The 19,350-nt window shown below is 36.6% G+C and overlaps 1 protein-coding gene across 9 annotated transcripts in view; it reads right to left on the bottom strand.

The window, feature by feature from the left end:
* CNTN4 (contactin 4) overlaps positions 1 to 19,350 on the bottom strand; it is an 892,715-nt gene that overhangs the window by 288,297 nt on the left and 585,068 nt on the right. For all 9 annotated transcript variants that reach the window (XM_087431362.1, XM_087431364.1, XM_087431363.1 and 6 more), the window contains 2 exons: positions 14,608 to 14,734; positions 7,045 to 7,220 (listed from right to left, as the gene is read on the bottom strand). In XM_087431362.1, the coding sequence (XP_087287488.1) occupies positions 7,045 to 7,220; positions 14,608 to 14,734 (303 nt within the window). The remainder of the gene's footprint in view (positions 1 to 7,044; positions 7,221 to 14,607; positions 14,735 to 19,350) is intronic.

Genomic DNA, 19,350 nt, shown 5'->3' with positions numbered 1-19,350 from the left:
AGTTTACCCACAGTTATAATAACCCACAGTTATTTACCATAAAATACCAATATTCAGAATGTTTTACAACCTACTTGCAATAAATTTGAAATTTGCATATTAACTTTTAGAGCAGAAATATTGTTATTAATTATTCTCATTATGGAACCTGAAACCAATTATATTAAAATTAGAGACACAAATGTATGCATAATTGTGGTATACAACATTATGCTTTTAGATGTTAACAGTAAATCAATAGTATGACAGCATTAAGGAAGTCTATAACTAAAAAATTAAAAACAAAAAAAAATAGTGATGGATGTGCTACATTAAATGTTGCAAACACATTTTAAAAATCCAAGTTTGTGTCTACAAAGGAAACATTTTATCAACCACCCAAATCTATGGTTTGAACATGAATTCTATTCAGAAAGTGTCACGGGGGAACTGTGCACGTCAAATGCTATGTAATGGGCATCTGCCCGGGAGTCAGGCGGTCAGGTTCCTATGCTGGGTCCTCCTCCTTCCACTGCACCCTTGGTAAAAGTTATCTCATTTCACTAGTCTTCAGATTCTTCACCTATAAAATGAAAACAATACCTATACTTCCTTGGGTTATGTTGAAAACTAAATAGGACAATGTTTCCAAAGTACTTAGCATAATATCTGACATAGACTGATACAATTATAACAAAAATTATAATAATAGCTAACATTTATTAAACTCTTAATGTGTGCTAGACAATGATCTAGAAGTTTTATCAGTATTAATTTATTTGATCCTCATAACAAAGGGAGTATTAACTCCATTTTATGGATAAAGAAACCGAGGCAGAGAGAAGTACCTTGTCCAAGGTCATAGGGTTACAAGAAGAATTTCAACCCAGGGAATCTAATCCAGGGCTTTTACTCTTCCCACTATACCGAAGCTCTTAATAAATGTTAGTTATTATTCTTATTTTAAAGACAGGAAAGGAAGGGAAAGAAAGGGAAGGGAAGACTAGAGAGATAGGAAAGTAGAGAAGTAGTTATTGACTAACTTTCTCATGCTAGGAACTATTCTGGGATTTTGCATATGCTTTAGAATTTAATCTTCCCAACAACCCTAAGAGGGAAGTATGGTTATCCCCAGCACTAATGAGAAGTCTGAGTTTTAGAGACATTATGGGACACATGAAGTGAAACAGAGCAACGAACACCATTCCAGTCCATCTAAACTTAGGCAATGTAGTAGTATCTCAGCTTCTCAAGCCCACATTCCCAACTTTTTTTTTAAATAGTGATTTAGATATTTTGTGAGTGTATAAGTGTGTATTGCAATTTACTTTAAAAAAAAAATCCATGTTTATATGTCAGAGAAAACAACTGCCCTGCTGAATAACTGTGTACAATGATTCTCAAGCACACTTAGATTGGGATGCTTGGCTGAGGAAGTAGGCAGCTAGAGTGATGACGCTACAGCACTTCATTCTGTATAGACACAGCTTCTGGAAAAACCCTCACTGTTAAGCTTTGGAAATAATGACTTGAAATTCCCTCCACTCCTGGCCTTGTCTTCTGATTGAGTTGCCTACTTCAGCATCAAAGAATGTTCAACTTGCTTTTCTCCCTGGGTGGAGGGGCAGAGAGAGTAGGTGGAGGTTGGAGAGGCATGCCTAAGGTGAAAGGAAAGCTATTCCTTTTTTTTTTTTTTTTTAAAGATTTTATTTATTTATTTTTCCCCCAAGGCCCCAGTAGATAGTTGTATGTCGTAGTTGCACATCCTTCTAGTTGCTGTATGTGGGATGCGGCCTCAGCATGGCCGGAGAAGCGGTGTGTCGGTGCTCGCCCGGGATCCGAACCCAGGTCGCCAGCAGCGGAGCACACGCACTTAACCACTAAGCCACGGGGCCGGCCCAGGAAAGCTATTCCTAAACACTTCATTGAAGCTATGCATGCTCTCAGGCTTGAATTTTCAGGCGACAAATGAAGTTTGATGGATTCCCACATGAATTTCTTTTTGATTAGGCTAAGGCTTCCTGCCCCAACACATACTCTTATCTGGAATTAAGATGTCAACTGTCTTCTACACAACCTCAAGGTGGCAATGCTTGCACCCACCTCCAAAGCACTCGAAAGGACCATCAGAAAGTTCTTGAACTTAGGGGTTCAACTCAGGCCCCAAACATGGCCTGATGACTTTAACATCCAATTCCTACTTTTTATTCATTTATTCAACGACTACAATTGTGAGTTTATTAAGTGCCAAGCAACGAGCAGACCCCTGGTAAATTAATCAATCACGTTTTCTACCCTAGGTGAAATAGAAGGAGTAAACAGTAGAAGGGGTATTGGTAGCCTGCCATTAGAAACAGGCTAAGTGACAATAAGAGACGTGATTGCTGATGGCTCAATATTGCAGGAGGACAGAAAAACAAAAGGTGCTCCAAATTACATTATAATAAAGTATGCTCATGAAAATGTCCACACCTCATCAAGAGTGACTTAAATTATGCTATGCCTATTTAATCAAGGAAGGATTTCTATCCTAAAGATATTGAATGAAAAAAGTAGGGGAGGGGCAGGTTCTTAGAGGCATCATCTCCATTAACTAGAATTTTTGGTTATGTGAATTAATTCACTTTTGAAAATGCTAAATACAAGAGATTACCAAATTCTCTGTACAAAAGCAGCATGAAAATATTTTAAAAATAAGCCACAATAATGTCTATTTTATAAGATTGTCCTATGGATAAAATTATATAAAGTATATAAATGAAATTTAAAGTTGTGACATATTTGGGCCGGCTCCCTGGCTTGGCAGTTAAGTGCGTGCGCTCTGATGCTGGCGGCCCGGGTTCGGATCCCGGGTGCGCCCCAAGGCACCACTTCTCCGTCCAGCGCGAGGCCGAGTCCCACGTACAGCAACTAGAAGGATGTGAACCTATGACATACAGCTATCTGCTGGGGCTTTGGGGGGAAAAAAAATGAATAAATAAAATCTTTAAAGTTGTGACATATTAGATAAAGATTAAGAGATGTTTTTCTTATAAATCAAACTGGGGCTAAAGCAGAGGAGAGCCAGGGCTCACTGAACTAGGAGTTGAGGCTGGTGTTCCTTGGCTGTCACTTATTAACTGTGTAAATAACAATGAGCAATTCAGCTACTCCAATCTTCGATTTCATTTTTAAAAAGACACAAGCCAAGAAAACTTTAAGGTCCATTTCCGCCATGAAATCATATGATTAAAAACGAAAAAATATTCTCACTTGCATATTCTAGTGCAGTAACTACGGTCAAAAGACAATATTTTTTTCCTCACTGATTATGAAAATGATCGGGGTGAAAGCAATTACTCAGTAACATTCAAAAGATGTCATTGTCATGCTTCACTTTACATCACTGAATAAAAGTATTTTATTTGAATCAATTAAACATGGTTTTTGAATAAAGGCAACATCTTTTGACGTTTTTTAATTAAAAAAAGATAAGAAAAAAAAAGTCTAGAAATTACAGATTGATGATCTAGAGGCTGGACTCCAGAAAATGATTAGAATAGAAAGGGCGTGGGTTTATAAAAACACATCATCCCCCCAAAATAATTTTATACATATATTTTCTTTGTTGTGTCACTGAATAGGCAATTAATAAACGAACTCTTTTATTCATACGTATGAAGTGTTCTAGACTCTGGAGACAGGAGGATGGACAAGATAGTGTCAGCTCTCTTAGAACCTGGATTCTATCAATCACAGGAGTTAAATAATGAGAAAAAAATAAATATACAGAATCATTCCAGGTTATATTAAGTCCTAATAAACAAAATAGAGCATGCTGTTATATAGAGGTAGAGGGCTAGAAGAAGGTAGGCAGAGGAGAGGAGAAGAAATGATAGGAATTACTTCTTATGTTAGACAGGGTGATATGGAAACTTTCTCTCAGGAGGTCATATCTAAATTGAGAACTAAGAATCATAAGGGAGCATGTGAAGGATGAAAAGAAAAGCATATCAGTCAGAGGGAATGAAAGTATCAAGGCCTGTTGTAAAAGACAGTTTGTCATTTTCAAGAAATTAAAATGAGATCATGGTAATGAATTTGAGATTTATTCTAAGTGCAGTAGAAGGCATAAAACAGCAAAGTGGATTGATCTCATTTACATGTTTAAAAGATTATTCTGGCTGTTTTATGATAAATGGTTAAAGATCTAAGAGAAGATGCACGGAGATCAGGTAGGAGTGGAGGTTGTAGAAATAGCAGCACATCTTGATTTTATTTTATTTTGTGTGTGTGTGTGTGTGTGAGGAGATCAGCCCTGTGCTAACATCTGCTAATCCTCCTCTTATTTTGCTGAGGAAGACTGGCCCTGGGCTAACAACCGTGCCCATCTTCCTCCACTTTATAGGGGACACCGCCACAGCATAGCCTGCCAACCAGTGTGTCGGTGCGCGCCCGGGATCCACACCGGCGAACCCCGGGCCGCTGCAGCGGAGCGCGCGCACTTAACCGCTTGCGCCACCAGTCCGGCCCCCAGCACATCTTGATTTTAGCAAGGCATTTGGCAAAGATTCTCATTACTTTAGTAACAAGTAGGAAAAACTAGGGTTCAATTATAGTATGTTTGGGTAAATTTGTAGCTAATTGAACAAGAGTAGCAAAGAATATTGACTTAAAAGTTCAATCTCATCTTAGTGAAATTTCTCTGCCGGCATGCTGCCCATCCTGGTCAACATCTTTTATCAATTATTTGAATGGACACACGCTTATCAAATTTTCTGCTGATACTAAAATAGTAGGATAATCAATACGTCAGATGAAAAAAATGATTTAAAAAAATTCAACTGTGATGGAACAAAGGGTCACTATTCAGAAGGTGAATTTAATAGGGGTAAATATAATATTCCGCATTTAGGTTAATAAAATAACACTGTTGGGTAGCTGTGGATTAATAGACATTCTTGATCAAGTCTCAGATTTTACAGGACTGTACATTCAAAACAAAGTTACAATATGAGACCAGGGCTTTAAAAAATAAAGAATATCATTGTCAGCTGCATTCATTGAAAAAGAAGTTCACATCATGGGATACTACTGTTCCCATCGTCCTGTGCAAAGGTCAAGGCACATGCACGGAAATGGGTACAATTCTACACGGTCACAATTTAATAGATTAATTAACCTAACCGAGTGTGTTGTGAAGAAGATGGTTGTGGATTAAGTAGCTGGAGAAAAAAAGAATTATGAGACAAGGGACATGATCCTATTTTCACATATTTGAAGCCTAAGGAGAATCATTAAGTAAGCACTGAGAGTGAAAGTGATGGAAATTTAGATATTTAGCTCAAATTTAAGGAAGAGATGTTGGGTTTGTTTTTGTATTTTTGAATAACTAGGGCAGTCTACTACGGGTCAGGATACTTTGTGATGAATAGATGAGCTCTCTATTTCTAGAATTTTTCAAGCTGAATGATTATCAGCCAAGGATTCTGAGGGCGGCAGGATGCTTACATCACACATGAAGTAGGATAAGCAAGGTGGATTCCAAACACTGGTCCTCAGGCCAACTCAACCACAAAATGAGTGGTAGAGCTTTTCCTTAGGCTAAAGTATTCTCTTTAAATGACTGTCCTTGACGATGAGATTCTGTCTTTCAGAAACATTTGGTAGTAGAAATGCCTGGACTTTTTACAAAAGGATAGTCAAGAGTTGGTAATTTTTTAAATGTCAAAGTTAGAAAAACAAAAGCTTGGTAATGTTATGTCAATCTCTATTTTTTGCTGTTGTTTTAAAATTTTTCCTACACTATGAAATGCAAAAATCAAAGAAATACAAGAGTAGCTGAATACAGAGATTTTCCCTACTCTGAGAGTCGATTTTATGATTATTTTCCAAAATGAGTCCAACAAAATTCATTTGTCACTACTAAAAAATAAGTACAGATATTAGACTTCTATTAAACCAAGAGAAATAAACACTTTGGTTCTGTAGCACTCAGTCAGACATATTATCCTCCTATTATTCTGCACACCTAAGAATATTTGGAAGACTATCTCAGGAGACATTCACAAACAAAATAATCCTATTTCCCATATATACCTAATACTTAGAAAATTCATTTCTCAACTAATAAAGATGCCACCAAACAGCAATAATAGATTAAGCACTGGATTATTAGGTATATTTGACATTGAGTTCCTGGAGAGGATTTTGTTAATGAGAATATTCTACAGTGTTACTGCCAACAGACTTTGTAATTATGAAACCTTTGACATTAATGCACTGCTATATGAGTTGGGATTTTACACAAGGAAATATATAATCCCATGCAAATACATAAACCCTTCAAAACGTAGCTGGAACATCAATTCTCAAATGCATCTCTACTCAGATGTGTACTCATTGCTCTTGCCTATGAATTTTATTTTCAACTTGCTATTTCTAAATTCCACTTTCTTTGATATGCTCATGAACTTTTACTAGATGGTGGTCTTAAGAGATGGCAATTTGTTTTTTAAATATTCTAAACTGGAAATATAAAAGATACAAAAGGTAACACTTTGCTTGTCTTTACTTTTTGTTATTATTGTAGTTGTTTTTAAAATTTTCCTGTTCTATGAAATAAGAAAAACATTGGAGAATTATAGGATTAATAGACTACCAAGGTTTTTTCCAACTTGGAATTTTATAGTTAAGGTACTTCTCATATTGACTATTAAGTCAGTGGTAGTTCAACCACTTGCTTATATACACTCTCTTTATAAGGTGTATGTGTGTAATCTGTTGTGTATATAAATTTATATGTGTGTAAATTTGAGTGTGTGAATTTATGTGTGTATAGAGCATATAACCAAACTATCATATAATCAAACTATCTCAATCCTTATAAAAGCAGAATACATCTTCCCACTCAGATTTACAATTTATCCTACAAATATTTCCCAAATACGAAAAAAGGGTAAAGAAGACCATATAGCGAATTAAAATCTGTTTGGTTTTTAAAAAGAAAACTGTTTTAAAGCCTTATTGGTACAGTGATACAAAAACTCAAACTTACATTTGCAGCATGATATAATTGATACTTACAAGCAAACTGAAGCTTTGCTTCTCTGCTAACAATTGTTCCAAATGAGTTTGTTGCTATGCACTGGTACATTCCAGCATCTTGGGTTTTATTGGGGTTATTGATCAACAAGCTGCCTTCAACAACACTGTAGCGGAAATCCATACCAATGTCAACATCTGTTCCATTTAACTTCCACCTATAGTATAAAGATGCCAGTAGATAAAGCCTTGTAATATTAATCAATATTTCTGAATTGTCTAAAATATATAAAAACTATAAATAGCATAAAATATCATCTGTGACTTTTTTTTAACCATGGTAAAAAAAATTAGAAATGCTCTACCCAGCGATGGTGACAACTTAAATGCTCACGGAAAGAGCAAGTTCCTTATAGTAAACAACGATATTAAAATTTTAACATCTGTTTTTGTGACTACTTATGATGAACAGACATTCACTTTTTTTTTTTTTAATTTTCCCATAGTATCTTGTACAACTTTCTTCAAATAGGGCTCCTCAGTAAAAGTCCTTTTTCTAGTTTGTAGCTATTCTTTAAATGGGTCTATATAAATGACAGAATGCACCACTTTCAGGTAGATTGCTGAGTATTTGATGAAATTGCAACAGAGTTGCTTTGATTTGGTCCTTAATATGACTGAAATGGGTGACTGCAAAGCAGAGAAACTATTGATCTAGAGCTGTCTTAGGGACCAAACTAGCCTTACCCATGGATCCCTTTGAAGATCTCCTTAGCCACTGGCACTCAAACATCAATCAAGCCTCCCAGTAAACAGTAGATCAGGACATTAGGTAACAGAGGCAAAGAGAGTTGTGCTGTTCTTCTGTTTGTTTAGTTGGATCATCTGTGTGTCTGACTACAGTGTTTGGTCCAATAAATTAGTTTTAGTAGGACTCACACATTTAAACAGCAAAGCTTCAGTAACAAGACCTACTTTTTTTTTTTTATACAGCCAATAACATTCCAAAGAGAGCTTATCTTAACCAAATTGCCTTCCAGTAAGTCTTTGAAAACTTATGAACTTTTGAGCTAATACAATTCAATGACTATCTACCTTATCTTTTTCTTCCCCTCCCTCCGAAATCCTACACAGAATATCAGGTAATGAAAAGAGCATAGTTGAAGCTTCTGAAATATCAATAGTCTCACAGTAGCATTCACAAAAATAAGAAAACACTGAAGCACAAAGGAAATTGATCAGAAGCAATAACATGAGTAAAGAATGAGAGATACTCATTTTATCTCCTTCAAAAAGTAAAAAAACAAAACACTATTAAATGTGTGTGTGTACATACACACTCACTGCGCATCCTGTATAACATTCTGGAGTACTATGGCTGGTGTGCATAACGTAAAAGGATTTAAATGAAAAAATGCAGGCCAGTTAGTTTCAAGATTTTGGATATTTGATATCAACAAAAGTTTAAAGAATGATCCCTTTCTTCCTGCCAAGATCTCTCTCACACTTCAAGGTCAATCTTAAAGGACACCTCTTCCAATGAAGTCCTCCTTAATATTCCTAGTCAAAATTAATCACAGCTTGCCCTAATCTCCTACAGAATTCTCTTTGCTCCTTTATGTAGGAATTCTGCCTTCACTGTAGATAATTTGCCTAGATTACTTTTATATGCTCCCTGTAGCGACCTAGAACTTAACACTCTCATTACGCTCAATAAATGCTTGTGGAATTTGACTAAATATTTTACTTTTTTGCTGGATAGTTTAGATTTGAGCATACACAATTTATGAAGCATTCTAGCCCACCACACACAGCAACGTACGTTTGTTCACAACTATGTCTTTGAAATGTAAAAATTGAAAAACATGAGGGGTGGGAAAAGTGGGCCAGAATCACGAATGGGACGTAGCTTTTGACGTTTTATAAGAATGTGGGTATTAGAAACTGACACCATTTTTAGGCTTGACAGTAATTCTTTCTGTGTTCTGACACAGACAAGAAAGCAACAACCAATAAAAAGAGAACAGCCAAGTCATATTCTAGCAGGTCTACATGCACCTGAACCTCTAGAGCTGACTGCCTGCTCTAGACATTTTTTTGAGTCAGCCGATCATGTCTCGGCCATAACTCTCACTTCAAATGATAGTGGAGCAATTTAATATGACAAATCTAAAAACTCAAAGAGGAAATTGCAATATAACGTGAGCTGCAAGCAGAGTGTGGAATTTAGGAATGGGACCATGTTAGACTTGTTAGAAAAGTGATTGTGGGGATAATGAGAAAACCTCTGTAGGTTTGTCTACACTAGTCATCTCTACCGAAAACACTTTGTAGAAAGTCCATTAATCTACTTTATCACTTGCTTTTACATACAAATAGCAAAGGAAAGGGGATTATTTAGAAAATAAAGTGCTTGCTGTGAAATGCAGTTAAGTCTGGATTACAAAGCACTATACCAAGTTTTATCGTAATGCAGACACTGTTCATTCCAACTGAATGTGCAGTGCATTGAATTCCCTATCTTATTCCATACTGGAACACTCTTGAAAAATTCACAATTTATTTTCAATGTTTGAGGGATCTTTTAGGTACTGGTAATATAGAGACAATGCCCATTTGGAAGAAAGAGAGATTTTCCCAAGGGCCAGGACAAATTGGTGAGTCTCAAAAGCTGATTTCTGAATCACTTGGGGATTCATGACTGAACTCTGTCCAGTTTGGCACAACCAAACACTGACACTGCGAAGCTCTGGAAGGTACAATTTTTTGGACCTTGTTGGGAAGCTACCTATGGGATTTGTTGTAGCAAAACCCTCTTTCTTTGTTCACTGTTTCAGCTTGACATGTAAGAAGGGGCAGGACCTTTCTGACTTGGAATTTGTTGTCTGCAAACTTCACTGAATACAAACCTTACAGCAAAAGTACTCCAACCAAGTACTTGAACGTTCCTTCTGTCTAGAAAGGGAAGCTGAATGCAATAAGTAATGTCACATGTCCTCAGGGAACTTTAATTCACAGGAAGTTGACACAAGTCAAAATTTCTCAAATTTTCTGGGTCTGGGTCAATCCTTTCAAAATTGAGAGGCAGGAAACAATAAAAAGAGAAGGCTCAGTTGAGGGAACAAACACAAGGAAGAGAGGGCAGTTGGGGTGCCTGAGGGAAAAATCTGATGCTGAAGATCACCATGGAGAGCTCACCGTGAATTTCTCCTACTTGTTCTTTTCCCTCCAAGTTAGCCCGAAGACTGAAAAAGTTCAGCCAGAAAGATGTTTGCAAATAGCTGATCTCTCCATTCTTCCTCTTGTTCTTTCCTTCAACAAGAGGGAGTTTGTAGCTCTTTGGTACCAATCAGCTATTATGTTACAGAGAAACTGCCAAAGGTATAAAGGAAAGCAAAGTACACTGCAACCAATTGCTAGTGCATTTGATTAAAAATTTTCTTCTCAGCTTTTCCTGGTAATCTTTAAAAACATAATAGGTTTCTGTTCCGCTGCTTGTTTTAAATAACAAAGCAAGCCCCTGTATCTAAAAACACAGTATTACAAAAGTAATGTTAACTAAAGGTCACAGTTTGGGGAAAAACAAAGCAGCAACTTGCCAAATTCTGTTGCAAAATTTGTTTTCATTTATGGCTAACACCTGAACTTACACTTGGCTATGTACTAAAAAGTGGGGCCATTTAACTTGTCATTTATGTATGTAGGAACCTTTGCCTCTTGCATTTATTTTTTTCTACATAAAGCATTTTAAAATGCTTGATTTAGCACTGAATTCCACATATTATAGGGAGAAGAACTACACGTTCTGGTTTGCCCAGGACAGTGCTGGATTTACACTTGCTGTCTAGAATAATTATTCTAGGATAATTATTAACAGTGGCCTTTCGCTCTCAGAAGTGCTGGTTTGGACGATAAATTATATGTTCACCCTACTTATACGGTCCATTAGAGAGGTTTTTTTTTTTTTCTTTCTTTCTGGAATGCACTTCCTTCTCTTAACCATACGGCAAAAGATCATTCACCCTCCAGATTCAGTTAAATATCTCCTTTCCTGTGAAACTTTCACTACCTTCTCTCCATCCCAAAGCAGACTTTCCTCCAGGATGCCCTAGGACTTGGACATCCTTTACTCACACTTACAGTGTAGCACTAGAACTATTCCACATCTAGACAGCTCCCAGCATAGCACTGCAGCTAGTGCCACTTCTAGGCAGTCCCCACAACAGCACTCTACCTGAACATGTTGTTTAGTCATCTTTGAATACCTCAAAGATGCCTGGTAATTGCAGCTGCTTAATACAGTGGTTTAAACACCTTTCTTAGATGACAAACTTTTCAGAATCCTAATATATATCCAGTTCAAGGCAGAGCTGCTATGGTGGAATCTTGGGTGGAAACTCTGCAGTTCCTCACCACAGGTAATTCCATAGCCAAGTCCACGTACCCTGGAATTCAGTTTGAAAAACACTGGGGTGGTTTGATGAATGATGATATGTTTGATGAATGAAGGAATGAATGAATGAATGGGCAGACATATTAAATTCTAAAATAATTTCCACTGTGCTACTACCACTATCCTTTAACTTGTACGGGATGCCCTTTCCCTCTGCTAATTTGAAAACTCCCTATCTCAGTTCAAATCCCTCTTCTTCTGTGAATCCTTCTTAATGACTCTAATCTCTCCCTCCCCTAAACTATGACATATGTTATATATTCTTTTGGTTTTTACATACTGTTATATATTGGTTATTAGCTAAAAGTTTTTATCATTAAATTTGAATAGAGGCAAAAAATAATATTTATAAGATATATGTCAGTTATAAAGAATCATGACAAAATAAAGAAGTGTCTAAGAAAAGGAGTCTTATTATTTTTGAAGTCTTTTATTTCTACGCTGATTCGAATCACTCTCCTCTCAATGGTTAATTATAATCTTTAATTTTGGCTTTTTCATGACCTTGATTTTCTTTATGATTTTATCATGTATTTTTGTATCCTTAAACAATTGCTTCATCTCACTTGTTTTTGAAATTTATAAATATGGAATTATACTCTATACATTCTTCTATGACTTCCTTTGTTTACTCAAAATTATGTTTTGTGATCTATCATGTTGTTGCAGCTGTAATTCATTCATTTTCACTACTGCATGGGGTTGCCTTGTATGAACATACCAGGTTATATTTATATTATTTATATTAGGTTAAATTTAATCTTCTAAATTTCTGTTAATCTGGTAGGTTTGAAAGAGTGTCATTTTAGTTTTAATTTGTATATTTCTGCTCACTAATGGCATTGACAGACTTTTTATATGTTTATTAGATATTTGATATTCCTTTTGTTAGAAGCATTTACTCAAGTCTTTTGCTAATGTTTCTATTGAGCTACTTATTTTTTACTTTTTCATTTGTGGGAATTCTTAAAGATTTTTTATTTATTCAGTTTTTTCCCCCCAAAGCCCCAGTAGATAGTTGTATGTCATAGGTTCACATCCTTCTAGTTGCTGTACGTGGGACTCGGCCTCACGTTGGACGGAGAAGTGGTGCCTCGGGGCGCTCCTGGGATCCGAACCCGGGCCGCCAGCATCAGAGCGCGCGCACTTAACCGCTAAGCCACGGAGCCGGCCCATTTGTGGGAATTCTTTAAATACTTTGGATAGTAATCCTTTGCCAACGACCTATTTCAAAAATATCTTCTCCCAGTTGGAAGCTTAAAATTTTACTCATCTCAGTATATTCTGTTGAACAGAAGTTTTTAACATTAATGAAGTTAAATATTTTCTTTTATGATTTGTGCTTTTCCTGTCATATTAGAGAAATCTTTTCTGCCCTCCAAAATCATAAATATGAATGCCTATCATCTTTTAAAAGTGTTGTAAATTTCCCATGTAGGTCTTCTATTCACCTGAGATTGATCTTTGTATATATGCTGTGAGGTAGGGGTCTAATTTTATTTCATTTTTTTAACTATATGGATAATCCATTGTGCAGTACATCTCCTTTTCAATTTATTTTTACTATGATCATGAGTTTTAATTTTTCTTTTCCTACCTTCACAAAACAGTATTATTGTTTAAAATTGATTTTATGTGGAAATACTAAACTTTACTACTTGCTTTACTTATCATTTGTTCTTGTATCTTAGACATTCTACCTGGAATCATTTTTATTCTACTTAAAGTATATCCATTATAATTTTCTTTAGTGAGAGTCTGCTGGAGTCAAACTTTAGTTTCTGTCTGCCTGAAAATATATTTATTTTTTTCTCCTTTTTAAAAAGTATTTCTGCTATATAGAAATTTGACAATTAATTTCTCTCAGCATATTAAGATTCTGTCTTCTATCTTGCTTTTTTGTTGCCATTGAGAAGTCAGCTGCTGGTTTAATCATCATCTCTTTGAAGGTTGTCTGTATTACAACTTTGGCTAATTTTACGACGGTGTCTTCAACATGGTGTTCTGCTGTATCACTGTCATAATTCTAGATGAGGCCTTATATTTATTTGTACTGCCAGAAATTCATTGGTCTTCCTAAAGCTATAAATTGGTATTTTTAATTAGCTTTGAGAAAATCTTTAGCCTTCTCTTTTTTTTTTTTTTAATTTTTTGTTTATTGCAATAACATTGGTTTATAACATTGTAAAAATTTCAGGTGTACATCATTGTACTTCTATTTCTGCATAGATTACATCATGTTCACCACCAAAATACTAATTACCAATCACCAGTAAGGAGATCGAAACAGTAATCACAAACCTCCCCAAAAAATAAAAATAGCCTTCTCTTTAAATATTGCCTCTGCTTAATTCTCTCTTGCCTTTCCTTATGGAACTTTGATTAGACACGTGTAAACGTTTTTTCTCTTTCTCTTTCCCTCTCCCTTTCTCTCGCTCTCTAATATTTTGCTTCTCTTTATCCCTTTCTGCTGCCTTTGGATGATTTCTTCAGATATATCTTGTAGTTCACTAATTCTCCTTTCAGCTATGTCTCATCTACTGTTAAAATCACTTAGCACCAAGGTTTGAAATAGGCAATTACTTTTGCTTTATAGTCCCTTGTGGAGGCAAGCTTATTTCTCACTACATTTACTCTAAGGATGTAGCCCTTGGGTCCCAGGTCTATTTTGGGAGGTGTTCTCATGTTAGACTCTCCTCTTGGTTGAGTCTCCTCTTGTCTTGTGACCCCAGTCCCCTGGGAAGCTGCATAATCCAGAGCTCCAGTTCATATAGTTTATCAAGGTGAAAACTGCTTTTAGTGTTCGGTTGTCTTCTCTGGGTTCCAAACTGACTTATTTTTTGACTTCTGAGTATTTCTTACTTTCTTGCCAGTTTCCTGATGCCATTTTAAAAGGTGTTTTTAAAAACATGTTGTTAAGAAATGCTAAGGCTTTCAGTGAGAGTGTCAATCAGGATATTTAATTCCCAGCACTGCCAGAAACAGAAGATGGGTACTTAACTTTTCATGAACACAATCATCTCTTTAGAGTCTCAGGATACCCTATGACGCCTGTCTAAAAGCTCTTTACATAACCAATACTCCATAAGTATTTGTTGATTTTAATAATAGAAACTACATGCATGGAAACACATGCTTTTAAATCAACAAACCTGATATGAGGTTTTGGATTCCCTTTAACTTCACAATTGAGCTTCACTTTCTTCTCCTCAGAATCCAAAGGGAACATGACATGACTTGGCTCTTGAATAAAAATTGGGCCATGCAGTGTATAGTCATCTGAAAGGACAAGAGAAAACGTCCAAAATGAAGAATATTTTCCAAACAGGAACAACAACAACAGGAAACAACAAAATTAAAATAAAAGAGATAAACTAACAAAAAAATAATAATATACAACAGACTCAGTTCAGCCTCTGAATGAAATTTTCCATTGAAGACTAATCTGTGGATTATCATGAAGTGCAGATACGGACTCTCCTATTTCATATTGATAACTTATTTTCATTAACAACTTCCAGACACCGAACTGCTTGGCATTCCTTTTTCTCTCCTCCACTTCTATTGTTCCATCTGTCTTTAGACCACCTTCTTACTTTGTTCACATTTTGTGCCTCCTACATCCCTTTTGTGCTGCTGTCATCCTGGAAGGCTGTCTAACATCACAAAGTTAAAATTTCTCTGCTCTGTAATGGGATAATATAATTTGAAGCAAGCAATGATGATTTCGTAATACATTAATAATGAGAAACATCTCTGTACTGCTAAGATATGCATAAAACTTTCTTAATTTGACTATGTAGGTAAATAAAGAACAACCTAGAGTCATGATTCTCAAATTATCTGTAGTGAAGGACCAGTTTGTTTGTTTTTTCCAACCTGTATGGACCCATGCATGGTCTAGCTTGTGACGTATCACAAGCTGGAACCATATGTGACTCAGCACACAAATTCAGTAAAACCCAAATTGGTCTATAGCGAGTTCAATGATTTGAGTCCACTGATCATGAGCTTGGATGGGCAACAATATCAAAGAGCTATGAGTTGCTAAATGCTTTCTCTCAATAAGAGAAACTAGGATGCATGAAACTTATTTTGTCATGGAAGAGCAACAGAGTTCAAAGACTGGAATAATCCATAAACCACACTTTAAGTAGCAGTGTAGAGTACATATGCTTCTAGAGTACACACATAATAAATATTGGTTAAAATGCATCTCACCACCTATACCCATGAAAGTGATTTTCATTCTTCAAAATCTAGTTCAAGTTCTTTTTTTCCTAGAAGGCTTTTCTAGACACTTACCTTTTTCCTTTATCCACATGATTCTTAAATTATATCTCCCCATGGACATATCTTTTTCTATTAAGTGCATTTGTACCTTTCTTTTCCTTTCTTTGGACTATAAGCTCCTTGAGAGCATGACTGTATCTTACCCATTTTTGTATGCCCTGTGGTACCAAGTACAGTGGCTTATGCATAGAAGATGGTCAGTAAGGATTTGTTCTATTTGAGTGTAATTTTTTTCATATTTTAATGTATTCAATCAGCTGATTTTGGCATTGTCTAATGAATTTTGAGATATAAGGGCCAGTGGCTATGATGTAAATAATACATGATAATGAATATCACTCTGTAGCTGACAATCCATTTTCCCCTTAGATGTGATTATTTCGAAGGGTGTGAATTGCAACTGCTATCCTGGAAAACTTTCGTAACCAATCTTTTTTTGTTTGTTTTTATTTTTTTATTTTTTGTGGGGAAGATTAGCCCTGAGCTAATATCCTATGCCAATCCTCCTCTTTTTTGCTGAGGAAGATTGGCCCTGGGCTAACATCTGTGCCCATCTTCCTCTATTTTATATGGGATGCCACCACAGCATGGCTTGACAAGTGGTGCACCCGTGCGTGCCCGGGATCTGAACCTGGGAACCCCGGGCCGCCGAAGTGGAGCGCGCGCACTTAACCGCTCGCCACTGGGCCGGCCCCCATAACCAGCGTTTGTTGCTGGATGACAGGATGAGACTGAATTCATTCAGGTGAATCGGGACGGAGGAAAAAGAAGAAAGTTGATTTGGGGATCCGGGTGAAGAATGGTAATGTAATTTCTTTTAAGGCTTTTAATCCCAGCTTAAAAAAAAATTCCACACGTTGAGGTTGGAATAGAAAAAAAATTAAGGATACAAGATAACCAAACAGAATTCTATTTTATTATAGAGGAGTGGGGACAGCCTTGTTGTGAGAACAAGTGGGATACAGACTCAGAAAGACCACGAACTGAGATTCAATGCCTTGAGTCAATTACTAACTCCATGTCCTGTGGAGAATCACCTAGTCTTTCTATGCCTCAGTTTTCTCATCTCTAAAATAATAGGATTTGACGAGGTCAGTGATTCCACATCAGTTAAAAATGGGAAAGAAGCCATGAACATTCTCCCAGAAACACACATGTACATACATATGAAAATTGCATTCAAAGATGTCATGAACTATATTACCACTACCATCCTCTCTCCTTACTCCATGTATAAAATATCATGTTAATGAGAGACTTAAACAAAGAAAACAAGATATATCAAAGAACACAAAAGCATGGAATAAAAGTACACAAATATACTTTTTTTAACACTCATGGTTTGAAGGCAGATATTTCAAAATCCAGATATTTACATTTCAGATTTTCAACAACTATATAGATATTTTCAAAACAAATTTAGATACTGGTCAAGGGTTAGCTCAATTCAACTGTAAAGAATTGTGTGAATTTTTGGCATATTTAGTTAAGTAACAAACACTACTCATCAAGATCACTAACATAGCAGCAAGTTTCGTGTATTTTTCTCTAAGAGAGAAATATTTCTATTGTTGTCCCAACTCCAAAATTATGTGCGTATATATATAATATCAATCATCTCAATTCACTGGTGTTCCTTGATTTGAATTTCATACAGAAATACACAATCTATTACTAGTAATTCCAAATAAGAATATAACATAATAATGATTACCCAGGATGCAGCTGAGAGGCTGTGGATTAACATCTGTAGTATTCCTCAATGTATCCATGCCATATTTAAATAACAAAAAGGATATTTTTTCTGTGTATTTTGTAACAAGAATTGATAATAATGATGCTTTGCATTCGCTATAAATAACACATTTCATCTAAAGTTTTTATTTTCCCTTGGTTAACCGAGCTCACTGCCTGGAAATTAATATTAGCATAAAAGGAATGATATTTCAGTTCTCATCTCAGGAAATTCACATCCTTTCAAGCAGGAGCTATTTGGTTTCACAAAGATAGAGGGAGAGAGTTTAGAAAGTTAAGCCATCCAGGTGTAGAAAATGGATATCCTAACTTTAAAACCTTTAGTCCAGGGTTACCAGCATTTCTGAGAAAAAAAAAGTTATAGAGTTGCTTTATTGCCCCCAAATCTTGAGGTGCCTGGGTGAAACAGAGTCCTGAGAGGGACATTCTTAGATGAAACATGGAGGGAGGCACCACTAAGTTTGTTCTACCTTTGTGTAGTAGCCACAAAGTGACTTTCAAGTGTCTTGAAGGTACACACAAAAGACATTGCGTTTGCCATTTTCAAAGCCTAGAAAATAAAGTTCATCCTTTCCTTTATCACAGTAAGTTGTTCTACGTAACCAGAAGTGTAGCCTTGATTTTCAGCCAAGAAAGGTAAAGGAGCATCTCAGAAAACGACAGAGGACAAGATCAGATAAGCAAACGTGTCTCAAAGTTAGACTGTGGCCTGCATTGTAATCATGTCATGCTTGTTTTTTGTTTTTTTTGTGTGTGTGAGGAAGATCAGCCCTGAGCTAACACCCATGCCAATCCTCCTCTTTTTGCTGAGGAAGACTGGCCCTGGGCTAACATCTGTGCCCATCTTCCTCCACTTTATATGGGACTCCGCCACAGCATGGCCTGACAAGTGGTGCAACGGTGCGCGCCCGGGATCCGAACCCGGGCTGCCAGCAGCAGAGCGTGCGCACTTAACCACTACGCCATGGGGCCAGCCCCTGTCACGCTTGTTTTTTTAAACCCTAGTCCAGACTGACTGCACCAGAAAAATCTGGGGTCCATGAATTTGCCTTTTAACCTAGGTCTCTGGGGAATTCTTTTGCACCCTAAAATTTGAAAACTTAGACATAGACCCTTCTGTTTCTAACTCCCCATTTCCTAAGAGCAGAATATCAACCAATAATGGCTTCAGACACATTCCTAGACTTTCTTGGTTGGGCAAAGTCTAACCAACAAATCCTCACTTGATAATATTTAGAGAAGGAATTTTAGCACATGTTTGGATTAATAGTTGAGAGGCAAGCAGCCAGGAACAGAAAACTATAAAACAAACCCACACAAAGAAAATGGATGGATTTGTCAAGGTCTGGAAGCAAAGTTGTATAAACCAACCCCTCCTTAGAACACTCATAGGTGAACTCCAGCAGCTAATTGTGAGAACTCCCAAGGACTGCACTGAATTGACAAAGAAGAGGCAACCTCAGGGAGACGCAATAGTCCATCGACCTGTAGTAGTACCTTATCTTCACTTGATACACAGCACATTCCTGCTGCAACCACTACCCTTTATTTATAAGTAACGAATCTCTTCTAATTTAAGTGACAGGATGTTGGGACTGATGTTTTTACTTTTGGATTCCCAAAAGGGTGAAAAGTCACCCCAGTGTTTCACCTCCCGTGGAGAAGTTAGGGGAATGGGCTCACATTGTTATTAGGGATCTCTTAAGGGAGTGGTAGACAATGATTTTTCATCCTTCTGGGAAGCTCAAAAATCATGGTTAAGATGAAGGAGGGCACAGTCAGGTTCCTGACAGCCCAGATACAGTCCTATAGATTCCAGACCTTTGATCTCAGCCCCAGCTTGGGAG

Source organism: Ceratotherium simum, chromosome 5 (genome assembly GCF_057802395.1).
Source record: "Ceratotherium simum simum isolate JZ-2026a chromosome 5, ASM5780239v1, whole genome shotgun sequence".
NCBI classification, from domain to species: Eukaryota; Metazoa; Chordata; class Mammalia; order Perissodactyla; family Rhinocerotidae; genus Ceratotherium; species Ceratotherium simum.
The sequence above is the reverse complement of the archived record's forward strand: the minus strand, read 5'-3'. Positions and strand labels throughout refer to the sequence as shown.